At 38.7% G+C, this 27,360-nt stretch overlaps 1 protein-coding gene across 1 annotated transcript in view; it reads right to left on the bottom strand.

The window, feature by feature from the left end:
• Nucleotides 1-27,360, bottom strand: part of MAN1A1 (mannosidase alpha class 1A member 1) — a 133,813-nt gene that overhangs the window by 58,845 nt on the left and 47,608 nt on the right. The window contains exons 4-5 of the mRNA XM_072141681.1: nt 23,582-23,697; nt 12,100-12,180 (exon numbers count right to left, since the gene is read on the bottom strand). Coding sequence (XP_071997782.1) covers nt 12,100-12,180; nt 23,582-23,697 — 197 coding nt within the window. The remainder of the gene's footprint in view (nt 1-12,099; nt 12,181-23,581; nt 23,698-27,360) is intronic.

Here is a 27,360-nt window from a genome sequence, read left to right as displayed (position 1 = left end):
AGATAATTCTGCCCTGTCTACTCATCTCCCTCCCTCTTCCTACAGTCCCATGTAGTGAAGTAAGTATATAAATATGACTGAAAGCAGCATATTTTAAGTTGCTTGGAACTGGAGGAAGATTCTTTGAGTCCTGTCTGGTGTGCTGGGGCGATGGCCACAGAAAGGGCTCTGAGTGCCGCCTCTGGCACCTGTGCCATAGGTTCGCCACCACTGTCATAGGCAAAACGTCAGTAAAACACTGACAAGCACAATACGCTATCATTGTATTTTATAATTGTATTGTATATTATTATTATTATCGTATAAGGGATCAAGGCATCCCCAGTGTATGACCCCTAGTGGGACTGTATGGTTGCAGGAAAGAGTTAATGAATTCGAATCCTCATGCTATTTTTACCATATACATAAACCCCTTGGAAAATACAAATCTTCCCACAAAAAAACAAGCCCTTATTTGTCAGAAAATGTTTTTTTAAAGTTATATCTTTTAGAATTTGAGCAGGAAAAAAAGTAAAAAGGTCAGTGTCCTGAAGGCCATTTTAGGCCATTTTTCCCTACAACACTATCTTGCTATGAGGGAGGTTCTTATGACTATTCTGACTGGGATGAAGGGTTCGTTAGGGCAACATTTGTGGTTTCGTAGTTTTTCTCTACATAACCCATATAATATGTACCTTTCCTTAAAATATAGTTGCCTGTTTTTTTTTACAAACATTGGTTAAAAACCGCAATAAAATCTGAGTAAAAAAAAAAAAAAATTACAGCATGCACCATGGTACAACATTATGTGCAACTTGCAGATAAAAATACCTTTTGAAATCCATGGAATGCAATAATGAAGTGCGACAACAGGATCTTCAATACCTGACCTTAATTACAGTTGCACCCTAGCCTAAAGCTGATGAATCTGGCACCACTTACCTCTAAAACTCATCTAGGAAAGGATTACCTAAAATGTATTATTTCACAGTGGCTATTCAGTAGAATAGGCAATTATATAGTACTTGCTCTTGATGAATTTATCAAATCAGGAGCAGTTCATTGCAAGTGCTCAAAGCCCCTCAAAGTGGAGACACTCTGATAATCTGCAAGTGTCCTAAAAGGTCCCATGGAAAAGGAATGTCAATGTTTTTTTTATGGGCATGTGTTCCTAAGATTTGTTATACTGTTGAACGGTGCTCATTGGAGAATCAATTATCACAGTGACCTTTGGTCACACAGCTCTTGGCGTGTGTTCTAGCTGTCCTCCCCCATTCACAAAACAAAAACAAAAAGCAGGACGTTGAAAAATGCCTTGCCCTAAATAATTAAAACAAAACATAAAAATACCACCATAAAAAGGCTTGTGCAATCAAATTACATTTCAGTAGCAAAATACATAGGGAAGTTTTGAAAATGTAACATTTTACCATATAAAAACATATATAAAATATAGTGTCTAGAGACTAACTATCCCTCGTTCACGCTTCACCCAATCGCTCAACAAACTTCAGTCATTCCCATCTCATATTATTATACATGCAGCATTGCATGCCTGCATATTTTCTGTACATTCAACAATATTAGCATCTGCCTTCTTCAAAACCAACAGTAGGTGGCGCCTATGTTAAAAGATTTATCCTCAGACAAGACACAAGGAAAGCTTTGTAATATAAAAATTTCTTTGTACATATCCGTAAATAATAATAATAATAATAATAATAATAATGCATTGTTGACATTTTGTCCCTGGATAGGAATTATGCAGCCTCAAATACTTGAAAAGTTAGGAAATACAGAGGATTACGGTTTCTGCATTAAATACCATTATTCATTTGTATGTGTTACAGTATGAAAACGGGAGAAACTTATTTCAAGAGAGAGCTTGCAAAAAGGAAATCTGCAAGGAACGGTGCATCATTAAAAGCAACGCAGCATAGGAGTCATACAGAGGCCAAATCTACAGTACTTCGGATCAGGCTGAGGGCGAGGCAGATAAAAGCTTCAGCTGTCAGGTTGGAATATATCTGTATGATAAACACAATCCATTGTTTTTCATCAGATAAACAAAGGGATGGTGTAGTCTGTAGTAAACTCCTAGAATAGATTTACACAGCATTTTTTTGGATCAGAATACTCATGGGAAAAATCCAAAGAGTATTTTACCCATGGAATCAGACGCTGAGCTCGGGATTTTGCAGCAGGCCTGAATGTTGCGTGACCTCCGAGCTGATCATTGTGTAGTCATATGCTATGGTTTTAGCTGTAATCCAGTCTCCAATATGGCGCATGGATGGGCCACTTCTTGATGTAACTAAAGGAAATAGTGTAAATGGTGCAAAGGTCTCGTTAATAAATTTCTCCTTAGGCTTATCATATTAAAGGGGTTTGCCCATGAAAGAAAGTTCTCAAACTGTAATCCCCTAGTGATCTTTTAACAAACATTATAACCCCATTACTTTACAATTTTACTCATTTTTATTGCCGTTCAGCTCCTATAACTCAGTGATGGTCAGTATAAGATTCCAGAGTGTGGGTGGGGACTCTCTAAGCAGACACTTCATGATTCCTCTGTGCTATGAGATGCTGTGTGCCGGCAATGGGTCCACATTTATCCATTTAGCTGAACATTCTACTAGTATCGGACACATAGAAAAGCGAGATTAGAGATGATGAGATCCATTAGAAGCTTTATGACACACAATGACATTCTCAGCCCTGCTCCCTCATCTAAATCAAGGAAACCTTATCTGTCTGTAGCTTGTAGAGTTTGTGAACGCATTGTTAAGGGTTATGTAACCAGGTAAATCTCCTCCTCTTCACTTTTCTGAGGTGTTTGAAAACGCACGCGTTATATATATACATAGGCAATACCCTAATAAAATACAATGCTGGTAACAATGTAGCACTGGAAACATATGTACGGTATATTAAAAAGGGAAATGGCAGAAGATTTCATAACTTTAGGTTACAATCTTTGTTTTTTTAATTAAACAGGCGGCTGCCACACAGAAGATGTCAAGTCTAAGTCATTTTTGTAATTTTTCTCACTCCAAAGATACTTTAATTTGGAAATAAGAACAGATAATATATCACCAATTACTGTGTTATCTTTACAGATCTAATTATTGTATGTGTGAAACATACCAAAATGCCAGTCTTTGCTGTTGGAAAGTCTGACTTGGTTCTTAATAATCCCCCCCCCCCCCACATAGCTCATCTAAATTCCTCTACTTAGATGTAATTGAACAGTTTGTTTTTCTGTCTATAGGCTTATATTCTGTGCTATTCTCCCACAAAAGAATGTATCTAGTCTGCCACAACACAGAATATCAGAATAGAAGACTTTGCAGAGGGGAAGAAGGGAGACAAGACAGAAACCAAGACAAAAAACAGGCATCCTGCTGCAGAGAAGAAACACTTTTTAGTGTCTCGTATTAACTTCTCTATGGGGCTGAAGAATCTGCCCCCTTCCCCCTGTGTAGTGTGTGATATGAGCCCACTGCCTCAGGGACGACTAGGTATACATTAACAGAGAAACCTGTTTACACACACGTATTGCCAAATGTTCACCTTCACAAAGGCAAAACTTAAGCATTTGTTGTCGCAGTGTTTTTTATTTAGTGAAAGGGCAATTTTTTTTTTTTTTACATCCTTCAAGGTTTTGTCTGAGTATGCCGAGGATGTCTGAGGATGCTGAGTATGTATACCCAGCATCAGACTTTTAAGGTCCAGAGGGAATCCACTGATTATCTTGAAACCCTCTGCAAGAAAGTACTACCCGGGAAATTAATCAGGATACAATCTCGTGAGGAATCACTGTAGACAAGGGGTTTTTTTTCAGTTTACATGCTGGGATTTCCTTCGCAGAGAAATATGCATTTCTTGCAAATAGAAGAGGAATTAAATCTCTCCAGTAAACGTACAAGTCACTTTCTGCAATAATTTTGGAAAGCGTTTCACGTTACTTAATGTATTCCCCAAAAGATAGCAATTTTTTTCTAGTGTGGAAAGTGTGAGGCGAGAGCTATAACTAGAATTTTTTATATAAACCTCAATAGCAAATGCACATGAGAGGTTTAGAACAGCGGAGCTCTGAAAGTATTCTGCAGCTCGCACATTAGATATCATGAGTCGTCCGTCACCAGTATTGTCTGTAATGGCTGCATTAGTAAAATGTAGACATTATCTCATGACATATTGACATCTGAAAATAAAGCTAGGTTCACATATAGTAACAGAAAAGTGTGTGTGTGTGTGTGTGTGTGTGTGTGTGTGTGTGTGTGTGTGTGTGTGTGTGTGTGTGTGTGTGTGTGTGTGTGTGTGTGTGTGTGTGTGTGTGTGTGTGTGTGTGTGTGTGTGTGTCACTGATTAATCCATTGACAATAATGAGATGCAGGTTATTTCAGCTTAACTCGTTTCTATCCAATTTGTGGTGGAATCATGCAGTAACAGCATGTGTAATGTGCCAGCACAGAGAATACAGATTGTGTGTCTGCACATCCCAAACCAATGCATGCTGCAAATGGCTTGTTTTCTCTTAAGTGGCTGTCTTCTAAACTTCCTGGGCTACAATCTGCCTACTCCAATCAATACTCTGGACTGATGAGATGAATCGCTCTCTCGACAGGGCTCTTTTCCCAGGTGCAGGCATGTCCTTAAGAGCGGCCTTTGTCATATACTGCTAGTTTAGGAGATACACAGGGTGAATATACATACAAGACCTAGGACATGTGGTAAAAATAAATCATGGAAAAGAAATACCCAGGTTATAAAACAAACCTTAAAACACTTTAGAGCAAAACAACAGTGTATGAAGATCCCAGGAGACCATACGCTGTACAAGTGCAGCTGAAAAACCTTGTTATAAGCTTACATCAGTGGTTGGGGACAATTCTTTATAGGCGGATCCATCTACAAAAGTAAACTGGAGTTAGGCCATTATGAATCCAAATCTGACATTGAATGGTAAAGGGACCCAGTGGAACTGATCACTTCACTGAGGTTATAAGCAACTCCAGTTCAGAGGTTAATAAGTAAGCTCACAAGTCCAGGAGTAAAGATAATGGCCAAAACTCCCGACTGCATTCTCCCCCCTCTAGTCGTTGCATGGAACAACACTACCGCAACATAGTGGAAATGCTTTTACATGTACTGCTATGTGACTTGAAAGATATATTTTTTGTTTACACTAAATGTATCATCCATGTAGTAACTCAGACGATCATTGATTGGTACCTGGAATCCATGACCAAGGTGAAATAAAGAACTGGTCTGCAGATCTGAAGTGCGTGTTAGAATCATGAGTTAGAATGTCTACTGCTACAGACACCATAAAGGCATTGCTGAGCTGCTGATGCAGCAGAGCCAAAAGTGCTCCAAAAGAGACAAGCCAGCCTAGCTGACACACCGATCCAGGTCTGTGGTACTAAAACATTCCTGCAACTAAGGATTGCCTACACTCAAGCCAAGCAATAGACAGACCTGCAAGACACAGGAGAAACTTTTGACAGTCTTTACTTGGCTGCTTGTTTGGACTGTTTGCTATTAAACTAAGTTTTTACCCCGTTTCTTCAGTGTCTCCAGAGTGCATCCCTGGCCTGCCGTCAGAATCAAGGGCCTCCCTTCTGCCACCAGCTAGGGATTGACCACCAATATACACCAGGAGTGGCCCAAGGGGACTATCTTCCATATTACGGTCAGCCCCTCCTTTTCTTGCTTTTATTCTGCTGGCCCAGACAGGGGTAGACAAGGCCAAGTTTAGGACCAAGTCACTGTGACCACAGACACAAGGCCATTACCAAGGCAGCCAATTGCCCCCATTTCCGTTGGTCCCCAGTGGGGTAAAATGTTGCACATCTACTAATAATGTTGTCAACTCCTTGCTGCAATTACAGGCGGTCCCCTATTTAAGGACACCTGACTTACAGACGACTCATAGTTAAAGACAGACCCCTCTGCCAACAGTGACCACTTGTAAAGCTCTCTAAATGCTTTACTGTAGTCCCAGGCTGTAATGATCAGCTGTAAAGTGTCTGTAATGAAGCTTTATTAATAATCCTTGGTCCAATTACAGCAAAAAATTTTGAAACTCCAATTGTCACTGGGGCAAAAAATTTTTTGGTCTGGATCTACCATTATAAAATATACAGTTTCGACTTACATACAAATTCAACTTAAGTACAAACCTATGGACCCTATCTTGTATGTAGCCCGGGGACTGCCTGTACTACACAACAGTATCTGCAAGTCTTTATATTTCATATTCTGTTTCTTCACAAAATCAAATAAAAACTAGTTTTTATTAAAATAAAAAAATAAAGAGCCAAGTACCAAGTCTCATCTGCATCCTATGACACTGTATAATTTTTTTGTAAAAATTTTCCTGTTGCCACACTGTTTTTTTTTTTTTAATGTTGACATAGCTTCACCAATCTTTTAAGAAAGATATAATGATTTTAGAGGTAGGATTGTGGAAATGTGTATTAAAAATATATAAAGAAAATCATAAAACAAAAAACAAAAAAATCAAAATCTGCCGGAAATGGGACTACATGTATTATAGTTAAATATGATGCAAGGGTTCCCCGTTTCCCTGCAGAACACGGCTGTACACTAATCATCATTACAAACCGTATGGCACTGCTGCCATGCAGGATATAGGAATGGACTCTGTGCATCTTAAATAACTATGGTGTTTGAAGACCAACCAGTGCATGGTCCGGTATTCATGAACAGTGCAAGGTCGCCCATCTCTAGCTTAACTGAGCTGGCATCATATCAAACTACCTTGCACCAGTGCTCTAATGAATGTATGCATGCATGTTAGATGGGTGGTACTAAGGGGTTAAACACAGCCCAGCACGGTTTAATCCTCCTTACTGGTGTGTAATTTCAAAGTTGTAAGTAAGAGCACAGAAAATCTTTTTATTTCCCATATAAATTTCAAGTATAGATGTTTTTCTATATTTTGAAAAAGGATACACTCCTTGCTTTTAGAGAATCTGCCAGCAGAGTTAACTGAGAACTGCACACAGTGCTAGTTATCAGTCCCAGAGAACAGTATTAGCAGTGACAAAAATGTATATATTCGAGTATAAGCCTAGTTTTTCAACACAAAATTTGTGCTCAAAAACCCTAACTCGGCTTATACTCGAGTCAACTAAAAAAATAAAGTCAAAACTCACCTTTCTGACATCATCTGACATCATAGGTCCTCTTCTGTCTGAGACAGTCTGAGACAGAAGAGAATCTATGGGGGACGTCGGAAAGATGAGTACAGTGTTATTTTTTTCCTACTACAGGGGCTGGGCAGGCTGTATGCTACAGGGGCTGGCAGACTATATATTGGGAGGCATTTCCCACCCTCGGCTTATACTCGAGTCAATAGGTTTTCCCAGTTTTTTGTGTTGAAATTAGGGGTTTCGGCTTATACTCGGGTCGGCTTATACTCGAGTATATACGATATATTTCAGGATTGAAGTCCATCTAAGTACACTGTGGGTGTGTCCTCACACAGCAGTGCTCTTTGCGCTCTACTCTAAACTGATCCAAACCCCCTCTCTCTGGCAGGATGCGGTTTGCTTACAACAGTCACTCACTGCAGAGAGGAGCGATTCTGAAGCAATGGAATGAAAAGAGCTAAGGGCAGCGCTGTGAGAGGACATCCTGCTTTCAACTCAGAGAAGCAACAACCCTAGCGTACAAATTCCACGGGGCATCTTTGCTTCGTCAAAAACAATCCAGAGTGAGCTTGACCTCAGGTGGATGGTAGAGGGCTGTTGATGCATCTTACATTTCAACACGTATACATAATAAAATGTACTTCCTGAAGCTGTAGCATCTCTTTCTGAGCTCACAAGCATTATTGGGAAATCAATAAACAGTTTAAGATTTCGTCAGTCCAAATGATTTAAGATTCTGTAACTGTAGATCCAAAATGTGATTGTAAAATGAACCCAAGTGTGTGACAATGATAATTAGGTTCTGCCGTGTCCGCTTAAATCTGTCAGCTCCACAACAAAACAGATTTTTATGCCCAGTTGAAAGCTGTTCATCCTGACTTCTGCAATCCACCCTTTCGGGGAGAGTCGACATCTGTTCATGCAGCACCTGTCATGTCAGATGACAAACCATTTCCCCATAAGCTTTCCTCCTGTCTGTCATTCATGACAACAAGAAGGAACATTTTCACAAGAACTACAAATATTACAGTGGATCGAAAACAGATCAAGATGGAAATATACTTTCTGTATTTCATGGAATTCTGTAAAGATCAGAGGGTAGTAAAGTAACCATACAAGTTGTTAATCTTAACAACGGAGTCTGTGGCAGGCTGTACCATCGATTTAATAAACAGAAACTAAGGCCTCTTTCAGACAAACTTATGTTCACCAAAGCCATGGCGAGCATACAGGCGCACGTGGGAGAGAGCTCATCCCTCCTCTCTTCATAGGGATGAGTGCGGCAAGCTCCATCTTTTTCCCCATGTACAGTACGCTGGTCAGTACGTCCATTCAGATAGACAGATGTATTGCCTATTGAAATGCATGTGGCTGTTTTATATTTTGGTATATAGAGAGGCAAAGAGATATGTACACAGCTTTTAATTTCATTATTTTCTTTCTGGATTTACTACTAGCTTTGGCTGATGAAACCTTCACAAAACCTGATTATGTGATTCCACCCATGAATATTTATTATATAAAGAGATTGCTGGCAGTGGCTCGATATAGATGAGATCATTCTAAAAGCATGTATGGATAAGGGATGTCCATTTAAAGGGGACATGTCAGCAGGCATCGGATTAACACACCACTACAAGTATGCTTTCTAGCAGTTTCAGACCTTTCAGAATAGGTTTGTATCATGACCCAATGCAGAGGCAGCATCCAGAAAATCAACTTTGAAGTGAGATGTAAACTGGTTTTATAAAATATTTTACTGCTGCAATTGACTGTCCTGCATCCTGGGACATCACCAAGTCTAGTGCATGATGACAATCACAGTAGAGGGACCTGCTGAGGGCGATCTTAACTTCTTTGCAAAGTTCTCAGCCTCTGTTACTTTATACAACAAATTTACTTAAGTGATTTTCTGATTGAAGCCCCCACACTGGGCCTTGGAAGAAACAATCTGGAAGGTGGTAATCTGCTTCACAACATACTGGTAGTTGTTTAATGGGTCAATTTCTGCTGAAAGCTTTCCTTTAAAACAATGATCCTTATGTGAGCTATGTTGTGCAGCTAGTAACCAGATACAGCACAGAATAAAATCAGGTAAAATATATATAGAATATTTTATATATAAAGAAACGTTGCACTTTTTTATTTTCCCATTTTCAGCATTTTACTGGATTTTTCTCTACACGTTGCATGTTGTTAAGTATGGTTATTCTCTTGTTATTGTCACACACTTTACATTTTGTGATCAGCCAAAAACAGAATTGCCCTATCAACAAAAAACTCATTGTACAGCAAGAGCCTTGCTTTGTAGCATATCAGAATAGTGAAGGGCATATAGATCCTTCATTCTAGAATGGGAAAGGCATCTTTCTTCCTCCAGGCCACTGTCAGATTTAAGTGGAGCAGCCAAGGAGTATTGCACAAACCCAAAATGAATATGACAGATTTCCTACACTGATGTTTGGCCAAACCGCAGTATTTTACTGGAGGCATCTTATTGTTTGTGCACAAGGGTTGGGTTTTAGAAATGTGCAGTGTGCATAATAGCAAGAGGAGCTTCTTCCTGAATAGTTGTTGAAAACCTAAAATAATGAGTAGGAATAAAGCTTTACTTAATTTCGGCATGAAAATCTTATGATGTGCACAGTCTTTAATATACCACTACACTTATGGCCTTAGGGCCAATAGAGGTGACTGAAAGTTCTTAAATGCAAATGCTCAAAGGCAAATGCTCGAACACATTAAGAGATGGGAGAATCTCCTGTTTAAGGACATCAGAGTTGTGTTTCAAGGTACTAGGGTTCAGAAGATACAGGCGTTTGAAGTAGGCCACTGTCAAGGCATGTAAAAAAACGTGCTTTCTGCACAGGGCATGTGTAAATATAAAGCTGTATAAAGCTGTATGGCAGTCGTGAAGGGGTTAAATGGAACCCATCAGCAGAAATGGACCTAATAAACCACTTACCAGTATGTTGTCAAGCAGCTTAACACCTTCTAGCCCAAAGTGGTGGCATCATCCATAAAATAAACTGATTCTGGTGCAGGAGGACAGCCGGATAGCGAGAATCTGGGACATAAGGGCATCAAATGTAGGAAAAGGGGGTGTTCTGAGGTATTCCAGGAATCAGCATAATTCTTATACAAATGGGTCATTAAAATATAAGCTAATATGTAATTAGTTGTTATTTAAAATTTTGCTCCCCTCAGCAGAAAATGCTGCTGGCCCTTTAATCAGTCCGTTAATTTCCTACCATGGAGCAGACACAGGACAGAAGATGGCCGCTGGTCACATGTCCACATCACATGTCCTGTACCTAACTGGTCGGATCATGTGATCATCACTAAGTTTGGCTGTAGTCGGTTGGTTGCAGTGCATCCAGTGTGACTAGTGTTTTGGTGACGTGCAGTGATTGCAGTTACACATCATTACTGTAGTAACAGAGCAGGACAGTCTGTTACATCATCACTGTGTGCAGAGCATAAGAGGGAGGAGGAGTTACTGAGAACTAAAGCTCCATTTTGTGACTAATGGCATTTTGTTTTGTTATATTCATTTATTTATAGCATAATGGGTTTTTGTATCAGACGTTCATATTGCCGGAATACCCCTTTAAACAAGCAATTTACACGATCTGGAAGGTTTTATTCTGCTGGTAGTGGTTTATTAGGTCAATTTCTGATTACAGATTCCCTTTAAACGTATAACCAACTTTCATTACAATCTTGATTTAGGCCAAGTTGACCTAAAGAATGTATCAATTCTTTAGGCAGAGTTTTTATGTGCATTATATTGATCAGCTCCATTATTTTTTTATGACTTTGCTGCAATACTGTTCAAATCATGGTCAGGTGTGGCACAGTTTTTGGAAGATAGCGGCCATGTTTTTCAAACCCCAAAAAACCACATTGAGACACAGAATGTATTTCTCATCAGATTGTATGCTGTCCATCTTAAAGAACTTACAAGAAGTTACTCCCAGACACATGGTTAAGATGATCCAAACTGAAATTGTGTTTTTTTTTTTTTTTGCAGGTTTGCAACTCTGACGAGACAGAATCCTGTGGCTGATGTGGCCCTGAATTTAGGTATTGTTAAATATTATATATATTTGGCATTATTCAGAAACTGTATTCAACATTGAGACTATTGTATCTTCAAGTGGGAGGAGAACCTGAATGAAGAAATGTTTTGATCTCATAAAATGGAAAGCTTTCAATGTGCACTTATTGCATTGCTTTAACACATTTTAATTGAGGACAATTCTTTTATCTATGTATGCTGATTAGAGGTTAAAGACCAACAATGCTACCTTACTGTAGTCCACCACTTTCACCATACATAGCACAGTAGAGGCGGTCCCCTACTTAAGGGCACCTGACTTACAGACGACCCATAGTTAAAGATGCACCCCCTGTCCACTGGGCCCTTTGGTGAAGCTCTCTCAATGCTTTTCTTTAGTCCCAGGCTGCAATAATCAGCTGTAAGGTGTCTGTAATGAAGCTTTATTGATAATCCTTGGTCCAATTACAGCAAAAAATTTTCTAACTCCAATTGTCACTGGGGCAAAATAAAATGTTGTCTGGATCTACAATTATAGAGTATACAGTTTCGACTTACATACAAATTCAACTTAAGAACAAACCTATGGAACCTATCTTGTACGTAACCTGGGGACTGCCTGTACATACATTTCAACAAGGACATGTTACCAATGCTGGTAATCATGGTGGCAGAGGACACATCTGAGGTAATGGCTGCAGCCAGGGATTGGCTATAGTAGTCACACATCCCCATAGAGACCGGAGAGGAACCAGGGGTTTACTTTATTTTACATCATTTTGAGCTTTACGTAGGAATTTCAATAGCCTTGAAAACCTTTTAGACAACCAGGTATTGGCACTCAATAAAACTGTCTGGCAGAGGAAAAAGTCTTACCTCCTCTCCAGAAAGATGATATGCAGACAAAAGGCCACCAACAAATCGGATGTTTACTTCAAAGACCGACACCTCAGCATTCTATAGGAGAGAAGAATGCAAGAAATGTTATAAAATAATATTTACAATGTTATAGCCAAATGAGTGGTCAACAAGTATTTTATAAGATTTAAACACAACCAGTCGATGCATATATGACCAGATCTACAAAATATATAGTGCAAGCAACAAAGCATATAAACCACACATTGTCTGGTGCAAGCCTCCACAGACTGGCCCAGAAAAAAGGCAGCAAGTAAAATTAATCACTCTGCAGAGGATCTTTACTCTACCGCTTACAGGGGGATCCGATCCACTTCTGGGCAGCTCCGAGGACTGGCATGTGCCCAGGAGCTGCCCGGTCTCCCTGGCAGTCAGACCCCTTCCGGGTCCGACTGCAAACTGTCTGAGCATGCACGAGCATGCCAGACAGATTACACTGCTCTACAATAAAATAGTATTGTAGAGCAGCGAATTGAACTTGAGCCAGCGATCAGAGCATCACTGGTTCAAGTGTGTATAAGTAAAAAAAAAAAAAAAAAAAAAAGTGAAAAACACTGAACACTACACATTAGAATAAATCAAAAATACATTAAAATATAAGCCCCTAAACTGTCACTTTCCCATTTAAATACTTAATAAAGTATAAAAAAAACCCACAAAAACAAAAAAAAACCCTGCATATTTGGTATTGCCGCGTCCGTAACAATCTGTATAATAAAACATAATAGTTACTGAACCCACACGGTACACGCCGGAGAAAAAAAACGTTCCGAAAAAAGATCATTTTTAATTAATACCCTATAAAAAATGCTCTAAAAAGGGATTTAAAAATGGACTCTAAAATAAGCCCACTCAAAAGAACAACTACTCGCAAAAAATAAGCCCTTAACCAGATTTGTCAGCCTAAAAATAAAAAGGTTATGCATATAAAAAGATGGTGATGCTAAAATGAACAAGATTTTCTCCAAATTAGTTGTTATTCAGTACAATTGAATAAAATACACAAAACCCCCACATATTTGGTATCCCTGCGTCCGTAACAATCTGCATAATAAAACAGAATCATTATTAGAACCGCAAAGTGAACCCCATAAAAAAAAACCAAAAAAACTGAAAAAAAAGATAATTTTCAATTAATACCCTATAAAAAAAATGCTCTAAAAAGGGATTTAAAAAATGTCACGCACTCTAAAATAAGACCACTAAAAAGAACAATCTTTCTCGCAAAAAATAAGCCCTTGCACAGATTTGTGAGGCGAAGAATAAAAAAGTTATGCATATGAAAGACGGTGATGCTAAAATTAACAACATTTTTGCCAAATTACTTTTTATTCAGCAAAAATGGGAAAAAATAAATTTATATAAATGAGGTCTTTTCGTAATCGTGGCGACCCATAAAATAAAAAAAATATACTATTTTTATGGTATGGTTAACGACCAAAAAAAAAAAAAAAAAACCATAAAAATTTGACGATTTTCATTTCCTCCAACAAAGAGTTCATAAAATCTCACCAATTAGCTATAGATGCCCAATAATTACCTACCAGAAAAGTGAATCTCATATGGCAAAAGAAATAAGCCCCTATAGGTCCACATTAAAAAAAAAGAAAAAAATTATAGCCTGTACAATGTGCCATAGCAAATCTGATCTGGATGGCGCCTCCTTCCCTTCTATGCCCGGCCGTGCGCCCATACAGCAGGTTACCAGCACATAGGGGTATCGGTGTACTCAGGAGGAATTAGGTATCAAACTTTGTGGAGCCTTTTTTCATTTAAAGAGGACCCGTCATGCAAAATAACCCCTCTAATCTAAATAGATTTTCATAAACTGCCATTAGAAAGCATTGTCTCTATCCCTTCATTGTCCCTCTACATGCCTGTAAACACCTAAGCAATGAGGTCCTAAAGCTGTATGCAAATGACCTGTGAAATGTCCAATGAGTCATTAGCATATTCAAGCTGTCCAGCTTATTCAAGAGTGGGAGGCACAGACACACCCCCAGTGCTTGACTGACAGCCTGTGTAACGCTGTGAATGCTGCTAAATGTGCTTGCTGGTGGCCACACCCCCTGCAGCCTGTGTGTGTGTATAGGAGAGATACAACAGCTCCAGGATGCAGCCATGTTATAGCAGAACATGTCAGGTATTTGTGTAGCTGATGTCTGTGTCTCTGTGTATAGGAGCATGTAGCATGTCAGCAGATGCAGCACACGCACTAGCAATGCTTTACTATACATTACACACAGACATGAGCAGGGGGAGGGGAGGGGTAACAGGGGTGACATCACTGCCTCTGACAATGTGACCAGCCTCATTTACATATTAAAGAAATTATGATTTTACAATAATTAATGTATGAAATGACTAGATAAAGGCTGGGATGGGATCCTTGTGAGCTGCTCCAACAGGTAGTAGTGACAGGACCAGTGGCAGAGACCTGATGACAGGTGTCCTTTAATCCATTGTAAATGTTTAGTTTTCCACCCAAAATAAGTGTATTGTGAAAAAGTATTACAATTTGCAGACTGCACCTCCATTTTGTTTTAACCCCTATAAAACACCTAAAGTCTCTCTATTATTTATGCCTCTCAGTGTCAATTAGAATTTGAGCAGGTCCATCTAAATACGGGTTCTGGTGATTTTACAAAATATGTGAAAAATGATACCTAAATTCTGAGCCTCATACTATTCTAGTAAAATATGTGGAATCTTAAAAAACCATGGCAACATAAAGCAGACATTTGGGAAATGTAAGTTATGAATTTATTTGGGGGATATGACTATCTGCATCAAAAGTAGAAAATTTAGAACGTTGAAATAAAGAATTTTTCCAAATTTTTGCCAAATTTTGTTTTTTTTCCCATAACTAAACGCAAAAGATTTCATCTAAATTTTTAAACTAATTTGAAGTACAATGTGTCAAGAGAAAACAATCTCAAAATCCCCTGGATATCTCATAGCGTACCAAAGCTATAAGCACTTATAGTGACACAGGCCAGATTTGAATAATGGGGCCGCGTCCTTAAGGCCAAAAGAGGCTGATCCCCCTAGGGCAGTGATGGCAAACCTTTTAGAGGCCGAGTGCCCAAACTACAACAAAGACCCGCTTATTTAACGCAAAGTGCCAACACAGAAATTTAATTTGTGATTTATACTTTTGACTTTTTTGTCACATCTTTCATTGATACCAGCACTCTGAGGACACCAATAAAGCAGGAGATAGTCCCAGGTACAGCTGATACATTAAAATAGCTCTGTGCACAGCAAGTCCTGGGCTGTCTGGGACTACAAGAAGATACCTAGAGTCATCTCTGGTGATGGCCTGAGTGCCCACAGAAAGGGTTCTGAGTGCCACCTCTGGCACCAGTGCCATAGGTTAGCCATCACTGCCCTAGGGGTTTAATCCCTTCACAAAAATGTTCTAAAAAGTGATTAAAAATAAGTTATGTACGCCATAATGGTATCACTGAAAAGGACAACTCAACACATAAAAAATAAGCCCTAAACCAGCTCTGTCAACCAAAAAATATTTTTACTGAAGAAAAACTAATACAAAAACCTATATAAATGAGGTATCACCATTACCGTAGTGATTCATAGAATAAAGATAATGATATTTTTATGGTACAATGAATGGCCCCCAAAAAAATACAAGAAGAAAGGAAACAAAAATATAAAAAAAATTTCCCTACATACATTTAAAAGTTAATAAAATCTCATCAATAAGCGAATGAACCACTTAACGTATATACTTGTGTATAAGCCGAGTTTTTCAGCACAAAAAATGTGCTGAAAAACGTCCCCTCGGTTTATACACGAGTCATATAGGAAGTTAAAGAAACTTAAAAAATAATAAACGTATATACTCACCCTCCGGTGGCCCCGATGTGCAGCGCTGCTCCCCCGATGTCCGCGCGGTTCGTCTTCAGGCTTCCGCGCCCGTCTTCTGTCTTCTGCAGGGAGCCGCCATTGTTCTCGGCGCCGGCCAAGAGAGAGAGCAATGGCGGCGCCCGGCAGAAGAAAGAAGACGGGCGCGGAAGCCTGAAGATGAGCCGCGCGGACATCGGGGGAGCAGCGCTGCACATCGGGGCCACCGGAGGGGGAGTATATACGTTTATTATTTTTTTTTAATGCTGGGGCAAGCTGTATACCACACGGGGCAGGCTAGGGTTCTGCATACTACTGGGGGGCAGTGCTGCATACTACTGGGGGGCAGTGCTGCATACTACTGGGGGGCAGTGCTGCATACTACTGGGGGGCAGTGCTGCATACTACTGGGGGGCAGTGCTGCATACTACTGGGGGGCAGTGCTGCATACTACTGGGGGGCAGTGCTGCATACTACTGGGGGGCAGTGCTGAATACTACTGGGGGCAGTCTGGACTGGCTGTCTATTATAGGGGGCTGGTTGGCTATTTACTGGGGGGGTTCTGTGACCAACGCATTTCCCACCCTCGGCTTATACTCGAGTCAATATATTTTCCCAGTTTTTGGTGGTAAAATTAGGGGTCTCTGCTTATACTCGGGTCGGCTTATACTCGAGTATATACGGTAAATTAAAAATTGGTAGAGTATCTAATGTCACAAAAAATAAGCCCTTATTTGTCCAAATTTCCCAAAAAATAAAGATTGTATAGCCAATAAAAGGGGGCAATGCATAATCTGCTCTGAATGGCGCAGCTTTCCTTCAATAACCTGACGTGTACACATACAGCAGTCACCACCACATACGGGGTATTGTTACACTCAGGAGAAATTGGGTATCAAACTTTGTGGACCGTTTTGGTATTTTATCCAATGAGAATTCGTAAATTTTTTGAAAAACACATTCAGTTAGCCAAAAAAAATGTAAATTTCACAGTTACATCCCTTTTGTTTAATCCCCTGTAAAATAATTAAAGGGTTAAAAAAAACTTCATTAAAGTTGTTTTACATACATTAAGAGGTGTAGTTTTTATAATGGGGTAATTTATGGGGTTTTACTTTTATTTAGGCCCCTTAAAGTGACTTGAAATCTAAGCTGGTCCTGCAAAAGCGTGATTTTGTATTCTTTATGAAAATTTGAGAAAACGTACCTAAAGTTCAAAGCCTCATAACACCTTACAAAAAAGAGAGAATGAATAAAAAACCATGGATACATAAAGTAGACATTCGGTTAATGTTAGTTATCAAGTTTTTTTGCCGTTATGACTTCGTATGGAAAATTTTCAATTTCAAAAATCAAGACTTTTTCCAAATTTTCACCAAAATTTTTTATAAAGAAACGAAACACATACCAACAAAATTTTTCAACTAACAAATTACAAAGTGTCACGAGAAAACTATTTCAAAATCAGTTATAACCACTTTTAGTGACGCAGGGCAGATTTGAAAAAATAGGCTGTGTCAGGAAGGTGAAAAGTGGCTTCGGCGTTAGCTTGTTGAACACATACTACTTACATGTAGTGCTCTCTCCAGGACTACATTGGACAGCTCTTGCAAGCAGGGTTCGTTTCATAGTAATATGGAACTAATCTGTGAGGTCTGACTTTTCATGAATCCATTGCTGTAATCTAAGCTTTCAGCATGAATAGATATTGTGCATATAAACGGCAGTATACAACAACTCTTTACATTAATTAAAAAGAATATCTAAAAAATTGTCAATTTAAAATAATCCTGAAAGCTTTTCTTCTACTTATAATAAGAGAAAAATCAAGAGGATAATCCAAATACAGAGTTAATTGAAATCTATTGAAGATTAACAAATGGAATACAAAGCTATGCCGTCCTTCTATAGCCTTAAAATGGACATGTACTTCTTAAAAGCGATAACTCTGCAAATAACTATCACTTCACAAATCTTACAGTGAAATAAGAAAAGGCTGAAATGCAATTACCTAAGAGGAGACAAGTCTGACTTTGGTATAACTGCAGGGCATGATAATGAAAATATACTTTGGATTACAAAGCCATGGAATATTAATGTGTCCTAATTAAAATATGCACATATTAATTTACACTGTATTTTCTTGCAAACCCTTTTTTGAAAGAAAAGTATTGAAATAAGTTACATTGTAAACCAAGATTAAAAAGATAAATAGGAATCCACAGTATGAAAGGAGACAGGTTTACAAAATGGTACAAACTTCACACATTCCCGAATTTAATGGTGGCCATAACTGCTGGGAGTCACTGTATTGGTTGAGATCCCGGATACAGTATATAGTCAAAAAGCATCAACCCCTCTTGTTTTCTATTAAATAAACCAGGTTGCTATGTCAAACCAGCATTGTGTTGACTCAAATAACATCCCTAAACTGCCATAAAGATTTAAGCACCATACAGTGCCAGGACAGCAAGTGAACTCAGCCAGCATTGGGTCTACTCCATGGAATAGGATCGGCCACATAGCTTTGCTTAGTGGTGGTCTAATAAAGACTAGAAGTGGTTCATCATGGGTTTATAGTGTAATGAGTGATTAAAAAGATCCATGTGAGCTCCACAAGAGTTGACACCTTGATACCCCACCAATCGGCGTTGTGCACTCATGCTTCAGCTGCCCGTGACATCACTTATCAGGGCTGTGGCCATCCTACTGTTCCTGTATACTCAAACCCATATCCAAGTGATTTTGAAATTGTTTTCCCGTGACACTTTGTACTTAATGTTAGTTGAAAAATTTTGGTGGTATGTTTTGCATTTATGAGAAAAATCAGATATTTGGTGAAAATTTTGAAAAATTCTCAATTTTCAAAATTCAAAATGTTCTACTTTTTCCACACATAGTAATAATAGCAAAAAAACTTAATAACTAACATTTACCAAATGTCTACTTTATGTGGACATGTTTTATTACGCATTCTCTCATTTTTGTAGGATGTTATGGGGCTTTGAACGTTAGTTGAATAAAAGTAAAACCCCAGAAATTACCCCATTATAGAAACTACACCGCACAACTACGCAACACAAATTTTATGAAGTCTGTTAACCCTTTAATTGTTTTACAGGGGTTAAAACAAAATCAAATGCAATTTTTAAATTCAAATTTTCTTGCCTAAATGAATGTGTTTTACATAAAATCCACAAATTCTCAGTGGATGAAATACCAAAACGCTCCACAGACTTTGATACCCAATCTCTCCAGAGTATAACAATACTCCATATGTGGTGGTAACCTGCTGTACGGCACACGCCAGGGCATCGAAAGGAAGCTGCGCCAATCAGAGCAGATTATGCATTGTCCCTTTATAACGGCTATACAATCGATTTTTTTTTGGCAATTTGGACATACATTTTTGGCAAGTTTTTCGGGTTTTGTCTTTTCGGCGTTCACCGAGCGGGTCCAATAATATGTGAAACAAAATATGTGAGTTTTTTTTGGCGATTTTTTTTTTTTTTTTAAACTTTATTAGATGTGTATAGGGAATGCTTGTGTTCAGGGGACTTTTACTTTAATTCTTTTTCTAAAAAAAAAAGTGTTTTTATTAAGTGTTTAACTGTTTTTCCTTTTACAGCTTGGCTTGAACGAGCGATCAGAGGATCAGAGGAAGCTCTTCTTCACATGACTCAGTGTAATTCAGATGTATTACACCATAGGCCGGAGCACCCCCGCTCATTTGAATAATTTTATAAAGTCATTTTTAAGAGAATCTGTCCTCTCATGGACACACAAAAATGTCATCCCCTAGAAGACATAATGAACAAGTAAATTTGGGACATCTACCATCAGTAACTCTGATGGAAGATATCCTTTAAAGAAGAACTACAGGGATATTTTAATAATTTCTAAAATGAAGCTACCAGAACCTACTGGAAAATAATCATAAGGTGGTCTTCTCTGCTCCATTTTATCTGCCAACTCATATATTTCGAACAGAAAAAGCAACCTAAAATGCGTTGGAAAATTGTGCATAAATATTGTGCAGAGAATGAATGCAGGAAGGGCAGAGCTGGTGTGGAAGCAGCTATTCCACACCATAGACTCATGTACACAACATAGTAAATCATATCAGATTAGACTACCGTATTTTTCGGCCTATAAGGCGCACTGGAGTATAAGGCGCACCTCTAATAAATGCCTGCTAAGACATCTAGGTTCATATATAAGGCGCACTGGAGTATAAGGCGCAGGATCAAATGCAGTACCTAAAAATGACCATCAGGTGGCAGACCTGTGCACAGTTCTAGCCAGCTACACTTCCCGGGAAACTTGTCTTCCGCGTGTCAGAGAGCTCCGATCTCAGAGGTATGGGCTGCTGGGGGTTAATGCAGGGTGATGCAGCAGAGGTTAAGCGGTCTCCCTCTGCCCCTTCTCCTTCCCTCCTCAGGCAGGGTGTTATTCCTGTGGTGTTCCCTGTGGCTCCTTCTCTTTCCCCATTACAGAGCTGTCAGGTATGGGGGATTGTTTACTGATGATGATGATGATGATTGCCTCGTGGTGGCACTATGGCAGCTCCGGTCTCTCCGTGCTAGGGGAGGGCAGGATAGGCACAATGTTAGTTGTGGTGCCAGGGCACTTCAGGAGCTAGGGACCTTGTATACTGTGTGGGAAGGTGCAGGAAATTTGTGGGGATGGAGCTATGAAACACTGGTAAATGTACAGTACATCTTGTCTTTAGCACATTTCTGTATAAGTTCATATACAAGGCGCACCGGCCTATAAGGCGCACCTTTGATTTCTGAGAAAATTAAAGGATTTTTGGTGCGCCTTATAGGCCAAAAAATACGGTACAGATCACATAAACTATAGGTTTAGATTTTTTTTCATAATTCAAAATCAAATTCTGATTGAAAAGAAACACTAGCAAAAAATAATACAATACACCAACATAAGAAAAACTTCGAAACTACATCCTTTGTAACTCAAAACTGTATGGTAATGCAATTTCCCTATGCTACCTTAGAAAGCGCCTGGTAGCATAACGGAGATACAAACTTAACCAAGAGGGGGACAAAAGTGAGAAAATTCCAATGTAAAATCTACAACATTTTTTATTAAACATGAAATTGTATAAGTGGTATCAATATTCATAAATGGTTAAAAACATTCAACTGGAGCAGCTAGGCAAACATATACGTATACAAACGTATATTTTTTTTAACTTAAATAGTACTAAATAAACTTCATGAAATGTAAATACACGGAGTAAAAACTCACAGCAGCTCAGCATACACATCCCAAAAAATTGTTTTAGATTTTACACTGGAATTTCCTCACTTTTGTCCCTTTTTTGGTTAGATTTACAAAACATAATAAAGCAGTGGTGCACAACCTCAGTCCAAGGGGACGATTCACACTCAACTCCAGGGGGCCCCACTAGTAACCAGAACCCTAGATGTGCCAAAATCCAAAATAAAGCACAAAATGCCACTCCAGAAACAATAACTAAAAGACCCTTAAGCAGACTACAAATCCAGTTCTCAAGCCACAGTCTAAATTATAATACTGGAGACCCTCCAGAGAAGACCAATACTGGAGACGAGGACCCTGTTCTCAGAGGAGACCAATACTGCAGACCCTCCGGAGCAGACATATAATCAAGGAGACCTGCAGAACAGGTGTATATTACAAGAGACCTGCAGAGCAGACTATCCAGGAGACCCCCCTCATCCCCCAGAACACACAGAAGCCAGGGACACACGGAGACATACCTAGGGAAACAGAGGACGGTGTGCTCTCACAGCTCCCTCTCCATAGGTCTCTCTCAGCATATCACAGGAGGGAAGGGGAGGCCCTCACACTGCAGCCGGGTCCAGCACACAGATACTGTACTGGAGGTGAGAGAGGGGCTGTAAGAGTGCAGCAAAGCCACAGATCAGCTCCAGAGGAAGCAGGTAATAGGAAGGTAATAATTGTGAATACCTCACTGGACCCCAATCCTGCGCCCTGCAACCAGCCAGTTCATTATACTGATGCACAGTGTTCTGGGATCTGCTGGCAGCAGGGTGCTGTTCGCAAATCAAGGCTCTGCTGGTCACGGTTATGCACCCCTGTATTAAAGGAACTTGCTGTAAGCCATGTTACCAAAAATCGGAAAGCTTGGGACGCCGATGGAAAACACCACTTCTGTTTTTTAAAGCTTCTGGTATTGGGGAAGCTAAAGTTAGCCTGCAAAGTCATTTTTCTGCAATGAAATGTAGAATCATTTTCACACCAGCAGAGATTTCGCGGTTGATTTAGAAAGCTGCTCGAAGGTATTAAACAATGACAGAAAACATTAGAATCATGGGAAAAATCACCAATGGCGGAGACTAAATTAATCCACATTACTCTGCATTTTGCAGCAAAACTAAGGTACTTCTAAGCTTAAAAAGTCCCAATGCCACAATTCAATTTAGAAGTCAAAGCGTGGGCAATGTATTCCGAGCAACCAATCAAATACATACTAATCCTTCAACAGTCAGTTTTATGGCAATTGTTTACCCTTTAGTGCATGGTACAGCAAGCAAGCACAAGTTCTAGTTCTGTCCACAACAGGCACAAAATTAATGTATGGTTATAAAATAGTTTTCAACCTTTTTCATTGTATTACAAAAAAAAAAGTTGCCAATGTGAAAGCACCGTTTTTGGTAAATGGAAAAATATTTTTTATTTATTTTTTTTTTTTATTTAAACACTTTCCCCAAAATGTCTGTTACTCAAGACCCAACCACCTTACATATGCATGTGAATCTTTAGCAAACAGTAAATCTTCGCTTCTCTTAAAGACAATGTAATTTTTTATGCTGCTTCATTCGGTCGCAGACAGAATAGAGAAACCAAAATGAGAAGAAAGATATGCTGCTCACAGGTACACAGGCTTCTGCCTGCTTCCTTTAATTGATGACAAGCTGGAGCTTGAGATGCACATAGAATACAATATCCCCACATGACAATAGCTGTTGATCTCTTTTGTAATGGGTAGCTATTTTAGGACTTTTTCCAGTCACATGAGAAAATAACAAAATTTCAAATGTAAAAATGTTAAATAAATAAAGAATTGTCAAACAGAATATGTAAATGCTGTCTTGTATTTCCTTTGAAGAGGGTAGGTCACCATTCCCGATTATAGCTAGTTATCTTATTATGCTGTGCAATTGGTAATTTACTACTTTTCCCCGGAAATTCTCTATAGGCTTGGGGGACAGGGCAAAGGTCCACTGAAGAACAGATTAAGACATTACACAGTAGAAATACCTGCCTCAAAAATACAAAAACAGGAGTTCATATTTTGAGGGATGGGTTACTTTTTGGGACACCTACTGCTCTTATACATTGTATTTCAGAAGGGTGAAAAGTACATTTACATGAAGTAGTGACCAGTGATTTCACTTAAGCGATTCCAATCTGTTTGGTCCCAACATAAAACAATAAGAAATTTTAAAAGTGTACTATACTTCACTTTAAACATATAAGCAAGAATGAATGTCTATGAGGCAACCTAAGAAGCACTGTAAAGAAAACTTGAAGTCTGACTCACCACATTGAATTCTAGATGCTTATCCACCCATTCTTTAGCATCGTTGAATTCATCCTTCATTCCCATGATGAATAAAGTATCAAGAGAATCAACAATTGTTGCTCCTTGAATGTTACCTAAAATAAAATAAAAAAATATTTAACAAAAAGATTAAATGGCTATTTTTTTTTGAGAAGTTTCCTAAACCCAACCAGAAGGACTAAATCATAAGCTATAACAATACAATCATCCACTAGCAGGACAGGCCACAACCTCCATGTTCTTACTACACCACTGATGGAGGACAGTCAGAAGCACTTTTCAATGCATTAGAAAATGTTAACATATTTGTGCAAACACAAATGCTAGCACTGTAAAAAAAAAAACTTAGCGGATATTGCCATCCAGTAACCAATAGAACTACCATTTGATTTGATGCATTATGTAGCAAACATACCTTGAGAATGCTGTTGCTACACTGATGCAGAATTATATCTTGGTTAATCCCTCAGCTGAGTGGTTTTGCTGAAAAAACAATTATAACATTCAGGACTTTGGGAAAGCTGGGTCAGCATGGCTGCCAAGATAAACACGCGGCAGCTTGGAATTACAAATGAAGGTTAGTCAAGCATGACTAATCAACCTGAGCTGGATCACTGATACACAGCAGCTCGGGAATGGTGCAGCAATTGATTATTCTGTCTGGCAGAGAAAAACTCACGTTCTAGGAGAAACGCTGAACCAAGCGCTGAAGGAGCCATAGAAGCGACAGAGCTTCATTATCATGTTATATCTGTATTTCAGCAAAAACACTCAGCATTAACTATGATATGATCCTACATTAGTGTAGCTACAGCATTCTCAAGGTATGTTTGCTTCATAATGTATCAAACCAAAAGGTAGTTTTCCTTTAATGTGCACTTTTATGGTAAATATATGTTCACACCAAATTTGCAGTATTGCTTTAAAAGCAAGAGATAAAGAAAAGTTATTTACTCAATGAGATCAATATCAACAAGATATAGGGTTTACATATTAACATAGTACATTAGCATCATTGCATATGCCCATTACTAGCACAATCTTGATTCTGATGTATATTTAATACATAACAATTAAAGGGAACCTGTCACCAGGAGACCCATTTTTAGCACTCTTCCAGTCCCCACAGAGCATAGTACATACACTTCCAAAGTGTTTTTGTATAAAAAAATTGGTTTTACAGAAAAAAAAGATATGTTATATTGTACCTTTCATTAGCATCTGCTGTGTGACTAGGCAGTTGCCAAATGGTAGGGGCTGGAAAGGAGCAGTTCCCCCCACCCTTGGGAAACCACTCCTCCATGTGACCTTTTCAAATATATGAAAACACCCATCACTTGGCTTAGCGACGCCTCCTGCTGCTCTACAGCCAATCCCGAGTGTCGGGAGTTATTCATATATTTGAAATGGTCACATGTTTCCCAAAGGTGGGGGGGGGGGTAACTGCTCCTTTCTAGCCCCCCCCCCCCCCCCTTGGGCAACTGCCTAGTCACACAGCAGATGCTAATGAAAGGTACAATATAACATATCTTTTTTTCTGTAAAACCAATTTTTTATACAAAAACACTTTGGCAGTGTATGTACTATGCTCTGTAGGGACTGGGGGAGTGCTGAAAATGGGTCTCCTGGTGACAGGTTCCCTTTAACTGATGATAGACATTAATACGTTTAACCTAATCTATAAATGTATTTTTTTGACGTTTTGTGCTTTCCTATTCTCCCTTTCCAAACCTGCACTGATGTGGGTGTACAAATGCATTCAACATATTCTGACTGTATTGATTTCCATGCATAAGTGCCCTTGGCTGTGGACTAATTGGATAAAGTAGTGAGCATATTACATGACTTCTTCTAATAATCAATTACAGCAACAAGTGCCCGGATGAACGGATTAGCATTATCCTATATTTTCTTTCATTGTAAAGCATACACTTAACCTTGGCCACCAAGTATATCCCTAGGCATTAACCATGAGATGATCTTTTCAGTGGATGTTTACTGTAGAAATACTTTTATGTACCGACCTATAGACTTGTCGGAAGCCAGTGGGCAAGTTAAAAACCAAAACTAAGTCAATCAAATCTTTCCTGGAGATATAGGGGAACTTGTGTTTCTAGTAGGCAAGGCACTGCTATATTACACAAGGTCAAGTAGCTATATGCATGCAGAGACTCAAAGCATTAAGGAATGTTTATAAATGCATGTATCATTACTTAAATGTTGATCAGCTGAAAAGTCCACTTTACCTGCTAAAAGTAAACCTTTAACCCCTTATCACCGACACTAGTTTTCAGCTCAATGACCAGACTCGATTTTTCAAATCTGACATGTCTCACGATAATTGGTTATAACTTCGGAACGCTTTAACATATCCTGGTGATTTTGAGAATGTTTTCTCGCGACACATTGTACTTCATGTTAGTTATAAAATTTAAGTGATAAGTTTTGCGTTTCGTTCTGAAAAAAAGTGAAAATTTGGCAAAAGTTTGTAAAAATTCTTCATTTTCCAATTTTGAAATGTTCTGGTTTCCAGACAGGAAGTAAAACTACCCAAAAAGTTTGATAATTAACATTTACAGAATATCTGCTTTATGTTGGGATGATATTTTATGCTTCCGGTCATTTTTCTAGGATGTTATGAGGCGCAGAACTTTAGGTGCGATTTTTCTTATTTTCATGAAAATTGCCATAACTCACATTTTGAGGGACAACTCGGCTTCCAAGTGACTTTGAGAGGCCTAAATAATAGTAAAACCTCATAAATTACGCCACTATAGAAACTTCACCCCTCAACATATTTAAAACAACTTCTATTAAGTTCATTAACCCTTTAAGTGTTTCACATGGGTTAAAAAATATGGACCTGCGATTTAGAAACTATGGAATTTTTTTGGAAATACATTCATTTAGGCCAAAACTGACATTTTCAGAATAAATTAAATGATGAAACGCACTGCAACGCTTGATGCCCAATTCCTCCCGAGTGTACTGATACCCCATATGTGGTGGTAAACTGCTGTACGGGCGCACGGCCGAGCATAGAATGAATGGAGGCCGCCGTCCACAGCAGATTTGTATTGTCACATTGTACGACCTATAAATTTTTATTTTTTTTGATAATGCGATCATATGAGGGCTTATTTTTTATGGGATGAGATACAATGTATAAATAATTTATTTTGGGAGTCTAAAGCTTATTCATGAGATTTTATTAACTATTTCACAAACACAAACAAAATCATCAATTTTTATTTTGGATTGTGAGCATCCCCCCCCCCCGCTCACCGTAACGTAAAAATAATATTTTATCTTTATTCTCTGGTTCACTACGATTGCGGTGATACCTCATTTATATAGTTTTTCTTATTTTGCTCAATTTTCCTGAGCAAAACCAATATTGGAGAAAATCGCATTGTTTTTACTATTGACAACTTTTCAGGGCCATAACTTCTGTATTTTTCTGTTGTCAGATCTGGTTGAGGGCTTATTTTTTGCGAAAACAGTTGTTCTTTTCAGTCGTATCATATTAGGTACCGTAACTTTTTTTGATCACTTTTTAGAACATTTTTTGTGATGGTGTTTGATGAAAAATTGTATATTATGGGAAGTTTTTCGAGTTTTTTTTTTACGTAGTTCACCGAGCGGGTTCAATATTGATTTAGATTTATTGTACAGATTAATACGGACGCAGTGATACCAAATATGTACGTGTTTTATTTGCATTTTATGTGTTACTGGGGAGATTATGGGACTTTTAT

This window comes from Engystomops pustulosus, chromosome 3, assembly GCF_040894005.1.
Source record: "Engystomops pustulosus chromosome 3, aEngPut4.maternal, whole genome shotgun sequence".
Classification (NCBI taxonomy): Eukaryota; Metazoa; Chordata; class Amphibia; order Anura; family Leptodactylidae; genus Engystomops; species Engystomops pustulosus.
The sequence above is the reverse complement of the archived record's forward strand: the minus strand, read 5'-3'. Positions and strand labels throughout refer to the sequence as shown.